Below are 13,358 nucleotides of genomic sequence, written 5' to 3' on the forward strand. Positions count from 1 at the left end.
TTGAGATTGTGGTGTTTTATCTTTTAATTTACTAAACAAATGTTTACCTATTAGTGTAATAACGGGCGATCAAAAATGAGTTGCTGTCGAGTTGGCTTTGGAAGTTCAAGATAAGTACGATTTCCCATGTAAACAAAAATTCCAAAGGTGACTTGACAGCAACTCATTTTTGATCACATAGTATATAGAAGATGTCGGGTACAAGTAAAAATGCGATGGCGTACTGCGTAGGTAATATCCAAGTAGATCATAACGTAAAAGGCAATCCAAAAGAAAGAACTCTGTGAACTTAAGAGAAAAGGTTAAGGACACTTGAGGGAAGAATAAAGCCCTAAAAACGTATTAAGAGAAATCCTGAGTAATAATCTTAACATACCTCCTAATGTATAAACATTTTTGATTTTTGAACGCAACCGCAAACACTGATGTAAATGATGATTAAAATTAGTGATTGGTGTACTGGATTTTTATTTATCATTTTATGTGGTTCATTGCATATGTAATTCAGTTCAGTAATCTTTTTTTAATAAAATATGGTTTTAATTCTCGTTATTTAGAAATAACGATAAAATAATAAAAAATAAACAGCACGATTTTGTTTGATTTCAATCTGACTGGGTAAACCAAAAGAATAAATAATCTAATTGACATACAAACACGAAACATCGTAAAGTGTTAAAAACAAAGCGGATACAGTATTCGTCGAATGTCAAATATTTCCCCTCATAGCAGATTTTTATCACTAAATGCGCAAAACGGAGTTAGCGGTTTAATGAAAAACGTTGTTTACTCCATTTAGACGTATTTTTAACTAATGTTCATTTGAAAGCGAATTTGGAGTAATGAAGCGATTTTATAAAATGTGTCATTGTAAGCTTAAACCCCTACATCGAGATTTTTCTTTACACCTCTCGCACTTTGAATAAATTGTATTCCTGTTTACTGAATGCGAATAAACGAGTTCATTTGTACGTACCATAATCTGATTCCAGTATTTGTTTCAGTTTAATTTTGTTGGAAAACTACTCGGTCCAAAGGGGAATTCGCTCAAAAGGTTGCAAGAGGATACAATGTGCAAAATGGCTGTGTTAGGAAGAGGATCAATGAAGGACAGGCATAAGGTAAGGCTATTTGGTTATAACCAAGCAAACTAAAGATCACTATATCTTTTGTCCGTCCGTCGGTCCGGACGAACTTCTGCATGCCTTTAGTGCTACCAAGTAAAATTTTTGAAAATGGGGAAGGGGGTCGGGGGGTGAACACACGTTCTACCCTTCATGGTATTCTAATGAAAGGTCTCACTAAAAACAATCGGTCTGTGCAAACTATAACTTTCCTGCGCGACTTCTTTTCGAGATCAGTAGCTACCCGGGCGGAGGAGGAAGGGCGTAGAAATTAATTAAAGAAACTGTTTTCTACCAACTACCGCCCTTATTTCTGACTCCTTATCCAAAGAGCGAGTTTGAGGGTGGGGGGATGGAACTGGTTATATTCTTCATGGTACTCTAATGGAAGGTCTTAACGAAAGCAATTCATTTCTACCAACCATAGTACTCCTCCTCGACTCCTTATCGTGATCGGATATAAATAATTCGTTATATCTGAAGAACAGATTGTAGAAGAAGGATACTCACAATGGGCGATTGGGACGTCTGGAAGAAATATATTGGTGATGTCAAAACTTTAAGAGCGAATATCTTGAAAACGCTTTGTCGGGGAAAACTACTCACAAAGGCCAAATGGATTATATGGACGAGACATACATAATGGGCCGTATGAATAAAAGTAAGCAAATGCTTATACTTGCAAAACTCAAAGTAAATACTCGTAACTGCCCCTTCATACTGGTCTGTTTAGCATGGTTTAGCAGCGCTGCACTGCGTCCTGTCCTTCTGCTTAGAAGCGCTGCTAAGTCGCCCAGTGCGAAGGAGCACTTACGAGTATTTGCTTTGAATTTTGCAAGTATAAGCATTTGCTTACTTTTATTCATACGACCCAATATCTATTGGTGAAGTCGAAGTGAATATCTTAAAAACGAAGTATCGGAATTGGCGATGTCAAAACTTTCAGTGCAAATATCCGCAGAACGGAGTGTCGGAGAAGAGTACTCTCAAAGGGCAGAAAGAAAGCCTAGAGAAGACACATCTACCAGGGATGTAAATACTTAATTGTGAATATCTCGAAAATGTTGGAGGAAGGTGCCTACAAAGACAAAACGCAATATTTCGGAGAATGTCTCTAAGGGCTTGATTCTTCTTGCATATTCTTGCATTGAATGTATTCCATGCGACCTTTAAATGTTTATGTGTGAAGGGCCTTCTATGCTACCCATTAATCATCTACAAAAAAAGAAAACATCGATAAATATAGCATGTTACTACCTTATAAAGTAACCATTATAACTAAGCTATTTCGGTTTTAAAAAAATGCGCTTTATCTCCACAAGACTTGTGCACAATTTATGCTTGTTTAATACTTCAGCACGTGGCGACATCTGAAGTAATATGCGCTTCTAATTTTAGCCAAAAATAAGTTGATAATGGAGGTCTTTCCGGTACCACCTGGTGCATCTAAAAAAAAGTCCTCACGAACCTTAAGGCTTTGGTTGTATACCTTGCTACAAAAGCTATTAACATCCTCTAATATACTTCTCTGGATCTGATGTTTATAATCATCCGATAATATATTTTTGAATTTATCCCAAAGTCCTAATGGACCTAATATTTTACAAAATACCAACATTATTACAAAGGAATTCAGAAATCTGGGGAGGGAGTCCAACAGTGCAGTGTCTTGTAAGGTGGCATACGGCAGGGGATTGAAAAGTAGATTGTATTTCACCATTTACAGATCTTAGAGCTTCAAATGAACTTGGCCCTTTTACCTCATAAAGCACAATTCCCAAATAAAAACACTCCATGTTGGCATGCACCATATACACTATGGCGGATCGAAAAAATGTCAAAGTTATAATTTGCCTTAGGTGTAACTAACATATAAAAAAAATTCTCACAGTCAGAAAACATCTGGTCTTGTAAAACGCCCAAAGTTTTTAAAAATGAAAACAGACGAGTAACGGACTATTTATGTGTACAAAGGAATTTAGCATTCTGCAGTCTGCGTATGCGCACACCCGATGGTTAAAACATGCGATATGCTTATATTTACTAGAATAATTTGTGGTTAAATAAATTTTCAATAAAATTTGCCCATAAATAAGAAAGTTAAGTTGCGCATGTGCACATGTAATGTTTAAAATAGCGATATTTTTCTCTTTACTTTGCTTAAAATGTCAAAAAAACATATCTATAAATAAGAATGTTGACACTGGGCAAATTAATCGCTAAGATTTTTCTTGGGTGAGGTTTCACAATTATAAGCTACAGAATGCAAAAAGAACGAACTAAATATCTTGAAAACTGTAGTAGTAGTTAAGGCCTCGGACGGACGGAGAAAGTGGCTATAATAGCACCTTCCAATATGAGCTAAAAATGGCGAATTTGACAGTTTTTGTTTTTTAATTTGAGGTTTTCATTTTTAACGCCATACTTTTGTTCGAAGAAAGGCCAGCTGAATAAAGGCTCGGTAAACAAAACTACTGCTAATGTTGTCGAACAAGAATTACTCCTTGTTGGATGTAACATGGAAGGCTGGATTTTAGATTTAGGAACAACTCAGCAGTAAACGAGAACCTTTCATACATTTTAATGGAGAGCATCGTGAAACAGTTTCAGTAGCTAAAATAACTTCTTAAAACAAATAAACATCTAGCTGTATCATATTAATTAGTTTGAATATTGTTGCTTTGACTTAAGAGAAAATAAATCTCTTACGTTCCTTAAACTGTTACCAGCACTATACCAATTGACAATATCAACTTCTTCCTCGGTTGAATACATCGCACACGAACGAATATAAAAATACAGAATAATTTGTTTTAAGAAATCATTTTGGTTGCATAAAATTAGGCGAAGAGATTTTGTCTTTTGAAGGTAGACATAGGGAAAAACGACACACATAAATCCCTATGTCTACTTCTTAATAAATAGCACTGTATATCCACTATAGTCTTGCTGACTCTGACATAATAGCTTTTTCTACTCTTAAGTTCATCTTGACGCTTCAAGAAGCCTCTGAAGGTCACCATATTTTCTCACACACGGGTTGGAGATACTTTGGTGGATGAAGTTCATGTGAGCTGACTTATTCAACTCCTCCCACTATGGACCGGTGAGGTAGGTTTCAGCTAATGCTGAGTGCTTGCACATTTTGCCTCGCTTCAGGACAGGCATTGTATCAGAGAAGCCGGCAACACAATCAGCAGAAGCTTTTATTTCACCGTGCTCTTTGAGAAACTTTACTAATCTTCATCAAAGCGGATGATATTGTGACCAACCAAGTGGACAGAGTCGCCACACTGCTGCAGAAATTGTAACAGCTGGTTCACAATATTTCTTTCGGAGGAGTTGTGGAAACCTAGGTGGAAACACAGGTGCCATGATGATAATGCTTCCCGGCGGTCATTTTGAGACCAGTAACGTCTGCTGTTTTCACATGAATGTTCTTCTTGGGGATCATATACCAGGACTTCCCCATGCTTCCACACTTGACGGCAATTTGAACAAGGATCCGGTGTGTAAGCCATCGCTGCCTATCCAGGCAGAAGTTCTTTTGCCTCAGAAGATCCTTGTAAACATAGTTGTCAGGGTCTTGTTTGACCTTGCACTAGTAACCGCATTCTTCATGCTCTCCGAAAGTTGTGATGGCAACATGAACGCCTTCGACATCACCTTTGTTCTGTTTTATGGCATATCCAAGTTGTCTCTTCAAATGGGCAATGTGAGAGGTTTGTAGCCACTTATGTGTTGTCTTCAACTGGTACAGAGCATTGTTGAAACCAGACATGTTATGGTTCAAGTCTACCACTTTCTCAATGGGTGTAGAACAGTCTCTACGAAGCGGTGCTGTGGTGGAGGGGTCTCTGTCCCTGATGAACTGGCCAACCACAGTTCCAGCTTATTTCAGGTCTGAGTTGTGTGCTATCAGCTTCACAGCAGAATGCGACTCCATGCCCTTGGCACTACGTTCATAATTTCGGGCACACTCGTGATCACCTTCCTTGGCACCAAGAGCACACCTTCGGCAGTAATTACTGACAACATAATAGTCAAGGATCTTGCTTGAGTGAAGGCCTATCATAGATCCTCGACCACTGTGACTGTTGTCAGGGCGACCATTGCCTCTCTTATCCCAACCTGTTCTGGAATATACACAAATAGATTAGACAACGAAAATATTCTTCAACATACACAATCAAAGCAGTGACCCCGGGCGCGTATTGCCAATGTATTGTACAACACAGAGCGGTCCATTTTCTGTAGTGCTCTATGCTTTGGCAATACGCAATAGGTAGTATGGCAATCCATCGTTCGCTACAGATCACATTATAATGACGTTGCTCTGAAATGCACAGTATTTTGAAGTGGATGCGAATATGTGTCCAAACTCCGTTTAGTTGTCGGCTCCAACCATCTTAAATAAAGTATTATCGTTCATAATACATAACGTAAAACTCGTGTAGGCATTTTATCAAAAATATATAGTGAACTCAAGACATTTTATATTTTTAGGATTTTAGTGATGATATACAGAGTAAATTTGTAATTTGATATATCCAGTTTTATTTTTATTTTCGTAAATCAAGTAATTTTTTTTTTCAAAAAAATGCCCAGCACGACAATATCATACATTGAGTTTTTTTTTAATGCGAACATAGGAGTTTGCATGCAATGTAATTTCCATATGTTCGATTTAAAAAAAAACACATCAATCTATGAGGTGTGCGTGGTTCACATTCCCAAATCGCGCAACTTCTGTGACTATGAACAGCAACTCTAATAGTCTATGATAAAGAGCACTCGGTAAGATTTTTTTAAAGAAGCCATGTGAGGTCATAGCAACTTTAGGATACATTTTTCTTAAACTTACGATAACTTGACATCACAGGCCACGCACTGACACCACAACTCATTGTGAACCAACCTTCAATTATTTGTAGGTCATGTGTATCTGGTATTCTACTAATTTGATCTATTCGATACATAAATGAAGAAAATAAGAAAATAAATACCGAAAACAATTACAATAAATGTTCGAAGTGTCCTCCTTGACATTCTAAGCAATAACCTAACCGATTTCGTAATTAAATTGGACGGCGGTATTTTTAAAAATGTGACAGCTGTCAATTGTATCTACTACTCATTTGAACTAATCAATAGATTGATGTGTTTTTTAAAATCGAACATAGGGACATTACATTGCATGCAAACTCCTATGTTCGCATTTAAAAAAATTCACTGTATGTATAGGATTTGTTAAAAAATCGATTCATATTAAGATATTTTTTATGACTGAAGTAAAAATTGAAAACTGTCTTGAGGAGGGTCGTCCTATTAATAGTGTAGTATTATATTCTTACACTGTGTTAATAGTAAGAGCTCATGTCTGTTAAGTACTTTCTAGAGGTGCTAGCCTAGCAGTATCAGATACTTAAATACTGCAGATTGACTGTTATAACTATAGTAATAAAAACGAGTTGATTGTGCCTACTACAAAATAATGTGCATTTCAGAGTAATGTTATTATAATGTGATTTGTAGCGAACGATGAATTGCTATACTACCTGTTTATTGCGTATACCATTGCCAAAGCATAGAGCACTGCAGAAAATTGACCGCTCTGAGTTGTACAATACATTGGCAATACGCACCCCGGACAAGCAGGGAGAAAACAAGTTAGTTCACTGCTGGAAAAACCAGCACATAGGTGAGGAAAACCAAAAGGGAATTTACGTACCTTCGTGACTGGGAGACGACCATGGCCATGTTTTTCTCCACCAGAATAGCTTCCACTTCTGCTACAACTCGGTCCTGGGTTCGGATTATAGTAGAACGATACATTGGAGGCAGATTCAACACAGAGAAGAATTTGTTCGGTACCTCAACACCCAAACCATAGTCCTGTAAACAAACCAAGATGGTGTTAGACCAACACCAACAAAAAAGGAATGTCTCCCTGCACGAAAGGGATGACAATTATGAAATAAATAGCTTGGTAGCAAGCAAACTTACCGGCAGCAGTTTTCAAGTTTACGGCGTACAGCGAATGGTAAGAGTCGTGGGGAGAAAGGACTTTCGAGTCTGTGATGATCTGGTCTGGTGCAAATTCAAACAGTTGTGGCAGCTTACATGAAAGATGGAGGCCCGGCCGTGCCGTTCCTCCTTTTCAAGAAAGCAAGTGCTTGGTCGCACAGATTACACACAATTTTCTCCTTCTTCTGCTGAACACTTTTCTTCACAAAAGGCATGGGGTCTCAGAAAGAACACCAAAACCAGCGATATTTCTAAAGGTCTGCACAAGCCAAGTCTTGTTTACACAATGACCGGTTCGAGATCAAAATGGTGGCTGGGGATCTCTGGCACCAATATCGCAAAACGAAATCCACTACACCGATTTCACGTAAATTACGCTAAATTATTTAGTTGCGACTGTGTAGTTCAGTGGTAAGAGCGTTGGGCTGAGGTAAGAATTTGCATGTGTGGCAGAGATGGGAATTTCCTTAGATCAGTTTCGCGCATTCTGTCGGCTACTCCGAATTAGGTTTTCCTAATTATTTACCACTTACTAATTTAGCCACGGTGTGTCGTCAACATTTCAGTGTGCAAAGGTTCGAAGCAGGGTCGAGGAAGTAGAGACACTAGTCAAGTTGACTACTGTATATACCTTTTTAAAAATCGTTTATGACGTTTGCATTGTGCTGAGGTACTACCACTCATACTATATTTCTATTGTTTCCTTCTGAAAAAAATATTGGCTACTTTTACCGTAAGTACTGTTCATAATTTATGAATAGCACTATACAAATTTAAAACAAAGCGAGCGTTCGTCTTAAAACTTTAATATAAAGATAAAAAGAATAGTGCCAAGTAACAGATTTTGATCACTGCCCAAACCTTAGAGATGCTTTGTTGTACTTATTTTATTTGTTAAGCTATCTAAATAATGCAGGATTTTATATCCGTTTCCCCTCCTTATCAGTGTCACGTTGTGTTCAGCGAGGCGCTACTACGTGCGTCTAATTGAGCCATATTTTAGAAAAGTTTTCATTAACTCCAGGAAACTTTGATATTTCATTAATGGTCACTGATTGTATCCATAATTTAGGCCAGACATTTCTGTGTTTGTGTTTTGGGTATTAATGTTTTCAAAGCTTACATTACGTAGGCGTTAAAGATGAAATAAAGTAATTAATTTTCTACTTAAAATGTAATTTGGGGAATAAATTTATTTTCAAAGCGTAGGTTATAATATTCGCTCATTAAATATTAAACTATTAATCAAGGAAATAATCCCACACCGGCGTTTTATTTTCCTCATTTCCGACCCTTCGAGTTTTCTGTATCCATGCCCCGACTTTATATAATTACGGTAGGTAAACGAAATTAGAATTCAGCCAGCTTCCTTCTTTCAGTGTTGCCTTAATTCATCTATCAAAGATGTTAAGCACATTCAGAATATTATTCTTAACAAACAAATACTTTGTCGCAATCGTATCGTAATGTGATTTTCTGCTCGCTTATTCGAGTGTGTAGTCTATCTCGCTCACGTTCGCTTGAACTCATTTGTTCAAACAGGAAAAGTTATTCGTAATAACTCTGTGCGTAATGTATCCTTTGCCAGATCGGTGAACCGTTCCTAATAACCTTTCAAACACGCGCGTTGGCCCGAATAAAGCATATTTGCAAATGCATTTATGTGTGCATTAAGTACACACATATTAATCAATACTTGTGTTAATGCATACCGTTCACTGTTCCACCTGGCCAACTAAATTTATTCGCCAGCAACGATTTCGGTTCCTCGTTTTAGATCATTAGCTTTTATCGTTTCAGTACCTGCTTCTACTTTAATTTGTGCACACAGTGTAACGGAGAGCTATGTTAACGAATCCCTTAAACAAAAAGCAAAAATTGCCCGTGTGTTCCACAGTCCCCGAGTCAGCCACTTCGCATACTAGGATACCTATCGATTCAAAAAGCGCTTCGGTAAGATAGCCTTAGATGTTATCCTGCAGCAGAAACTCCATTCCAACGACAAATCAAGAAGTTATGGTAACTGAATTAAAATAAGACTGTAGTAGTTTCTGAGAATAAGCAACTACCTGGTATTGTAATTTCTGCAAGTGATAATGCAACAGTAATGCAAATTTGTCAATGTACATTCGATTTATTTTTATGCAATTATTAGACGATCAAACAAACTTACCTGTGAAGTTCGATCGTAATTATATGAGACATCCAATCCGAAGACATACAGAATACCATGTAGTTGTTTAAAGATAAAAAGTTTTTCAGCGTGCATGTTTTATTCTCGAGTTGACAGGTAAATGAATATGGGCAATAATTTCCATGTTAACTGAAATTTACTGAGCATTAAGGACAGTTTCAGAAAAGGCGTTAGCCTGAGATATTGGTCTTTTATAAAAGTTGCAGAAAGCTCTTGACTTTTCCGTCCAGCCTGCCGTACATTGCGTTATTTCTACCGGTAATCCTAGCTGGAAAGCTTTTGAAGTGGAAGCATGCTGTGTGGAATGGGATTTGAAAATTTTGCTATCGATACCTGCATTTTCCAACGTAGTCTGTTTGCTTGCTACTCGATGATGCACAGGAAGTCAGTTCCAGTAGTAAATTTTTTGTGAGCGCGAGATATTGTTTAAGTGCTGAGGCCACGCAAAGGTTTGGGTTTTCTTCGAATTAAGGAAGGTGTCGCTTTCCTACGCTTGACGCCTTAATCCTGTCCTCAACCAAAATCTGGAAGCCCCCTTCTGCTTCGATAATATTTGCGATTCGGATCAGTGTTTTACGTAATTTTTTTTCTATGATTCAATACAGCAAGAAAAATTTACCTGGCTAGCTCCAGGGCAGTAAAATAAACCTCTCAAAAGAGGGCGAAAAGAGCACTTAACATTGACACAAAATAAAATATCGACAACACTTTATTTACACCTTAATTTTACACAATCTGGTTTTGATAATTGTAACCATTTAATTCAAATTCCAGGATTGACTCCCAAAAATGAGATCAGAGCAATTTTTATTTTATCCGCGCAATCAAAATATCAATTAACGTTCTTAGTAAACACGCTGATCAAAATGTGTTGGAAATTCGTATGAAAAGAACAGATTACATACGTGTTTTTACACTGTACAAGATGGAGCCTTGAACGCCTTGATGATTAGTAAATTTTCCCAAATTCTTATCTTCAACAGCTATTGTGCGAGCGGCCGTGTTACTTATTGATAAGCGGACTGCATTCCCGTAAACAGATGTACATACGTGATTAATTGATCGCAACGATTTTGCTCTGCTTGTTGAATTCTCGATGATAGACGAAATTAAATGGCCCATAAACCATTCATCCAAGATGAATTAAATTTCAAAGTATTTACACAATAAAAAAACCCTAAAAAATTTAAACTCAAAATTTGAAAGCTAATTTAAAAAACACATACCTTTAATTCAAAGGGTTATAATAAACGTCCATGGTTCTTTATTGACCTTCTAAGTTTCCGCGCTTAACTCCCAAAATTTGGATATACAAATTGTAATTATGTAGAATAGTTAACGCAAATCCTCCAACAACTTCGGAGAGACACCAATATCAATAATGCGTCTATTTTTAAAGATCAAATATTCTAGCGAAGAAAAATTTAACGGCCAGCTTTTTCGAATATTTTCACATTTATTATATTATATTATTTATATTATTTATATACATTATTTCCGAAAATTTGTTCGAGCTCACGAATATTTTCGTAAAAATATTCGTGAGCAAGAACAAATTTGTAGAATAATTCAAGCACGTGTGGTATTCGGTAAGAAAATTTCACACCATATTGACCCTCAACGACTTATTTGAAGATTTGTTCTCTTTTTGAAAGTAACTCAAGATAGCCTTTGGATGACATTTTACAGATTTGAATTGAAATTGCCGTTGACAGTAAGTTTATTGTGAGCGTGAACGAAATGATTAGATTCGGTGAAGAAAATAAGGAAGCTATTCGTAGCGAAATTCAGCACCTAACGCCCCAGAATACTAAGGAATCTAAGTCAAGTGTTTGGAAACAGTTTACTGACTTTTGCTCTAAAAAAAGTTATGTATTCGATAGGGATGACATACCTGTGGAGGAATTGGCCATGATTATGGAAGATTATGGATTTAATATCTACCCAATTGTGCTTATTTCTGCTAGAATACTTTTTTATAACGCGGGTAAGTGACGTTTTATGTCAAAACGTTCTCTTATGACGTCAAAAAATTTCCACTATAATTCGCTGTAGGTTACCCCTGCAGGCAAAAATTTCCGATAAATACCTCAGTTACCATGATAACGTGAGACGAAATCTGCATTTCATTGGTCGTGAATTTAGCCCAGTCAATAAAACTTTTTTGTCGCAACTAATTAGTGGAAAGCTCGATTTTTTATACAGGGTGACAATTTGAAAACTTACCACCCCCCATATCTTAGTAAATAAACGAGATATTAAAAAAAATCAAAATCCGTTTCGGTAATTCAGAGGTAATTCATCACAATGACATAGTTGGCGACGCACCCCCTCCAACCCCCTGCGCCCCAGCCACCTCAACTTTTAAATCTTAAATAGTGACCCCCCATGTGTGATACGTCGTTGGAAAGCTCTGAAAAAATGCTTTCCAACCATACCAAATAGCATTACATTTAGGTTAGTAATTATCGTGCAAATCAAAAAATAAACTAATATGATACATTTGAAATCTGTCGTATTTAAAACGCAACCGGCGAACATTAGACGAACTAAGACAGAGAATAATTCAAGAATGTCGAAATATTGCAAAACCAACATTGGAAAGGTTCGACAAGAGTTTGAGAATAGATTACTGGCGATCAAAAATGAGTTGCTGTCGAGTCGGCTTTGGAAGTTCAAGTTAAATACGATTTTCCATGTAAACAAAAATTTCAAAGGGCGACTCGACAGCAACTCATTTTTGATCGCATAGTAATACTGTCTTACCAAGAACGGAAACCATTATGAACATTTATTGAAATAAAAGCCAACTTTAGAAAATGTATCATATCAGCTTATTTTTTGATTTGCACGATAATTACTAACCTAAATGTAATGCTGGTATGGTTGGAAAGCATTTTTTCAGAGCTTTCCAACGACGTATCACACATGGGGGGTCACTATTTAAGATTTAAGAGTTGGGGTGGCTGGGGCGCAGGGGGTGTGAGGGGGTGCATCGCCAACTATGTAATTGTGATTCCCCCTCCGAATTACCGAAACGGATTTTGATTTTTTTAAATATCTTGTTAATTTACTAAGATATGGGGGGTGGTAAGTTTTCAAATTGTCACCCTGTATGTGATACAACCTTATGAGACATGTATTTCCCCAAAAGTCCCCGCCTCTCCCCTTTGAGCTTTCCTCCCCAGCCCCCCTCAAAGGTAGAATAAACAGAGTTTTCATATATTGATTGTAGAATGCTTATTATTTATGCCAGAGTGATAATTTTTTTTTAAATTGTTGCTAAATAGATGCTCTACAGTATTTGTTTTAAAAACATTTTTATTAAACCTTTGGATTTTCAGATATACCACTAAAAAGTGAAAAAAATGAAATTTTTAGTAAAACACTTTTGTTTTTGCTCTGTAACTTTGTAATTATAAGATTAAGTAAAAATGTAATTGTAATTATAAGATTAAGTAAAAATGTAATATATAACACATGTAGCACTCCTTTTAAGCTTTAAAAATATATAGTACATCAGTCTTATGATTGTACTGGCGTACAACAGAGCATCGCTTAAGAAAGCGCGTGCGTGCCGCTCGAACGCTTCCGCCGCACGTTATCATTTCAAAAATCCACTTAAGCTCCTACATTATATTACATTTAAAGCCACCATCTCACTTGGTTTGTTTTTTTTTATTTATTTGTCTGATTGGCATCACGGACCACCCACCCACCACACTCAAATGAACATTTGTACAGTTTTATTTACAGAGAGATTATAGTTACATATTCTTCTATTTACTTACAATATTTACAAATATTTGATTGCTCACCAAGGACACCTGTACCTTTTACAAGGTAGTAAGTCGTCTGCATCTTCTTCGAGGTTTGGAGAGTTAAGACACAGTTCGTTGCAATTCTCGCACATTGCAGAACCGTTAACTCCGGATTTTCTGCATTTGCAGTAATCTCCGCATGGTTTTTTGCAAGAGCATGAGATTAGATACAGTAAGTCATTAGGGGCAAAT

General features: G+C 36.8%; 1 protein-coding gene across 1 annotated transcript in view; it reads left to right on the plus strand.

The window, feature by feature from the left end:
* LOC116163592 (KH domain-containing, RNA-binding, signal transduction-associated protein 2-like) overlaps positions 1 to 13,358 on the plus strand; it is a 186,599-nt gene that overhangs the window by 35,153 nt on the left and 138,088 nt on the right. Inside the window, exon 3 of the mRNA XM_031477608.1 lies at positions 1,005 to 1,121. Within this exon, the coding sequence (XP_031333468.1) occupies positions 1,005 to 1,121 (117 nt within the window). The remainder of the gene's footprint in view (positions 1 to 1,004; positions 1,122 to 13,358) is intronic.

Source organism: Photinus pyralis, unplaced genomic scaffold, assembly GCF_008802855.1.
Source record: "Photinus pyralis isolate 1611_PpyrPB1 unplaced genomic scaffold, Ppyr1.3 Ppyr1.4_LG1, whole genome shotgun sequence".
Classification (NCBI taxonomy): Eukaryota; Metazoa; Arthropoda; class Insecta; order Coleoptera; family Lampyridae; genus Photinus; species Photinus pyralis.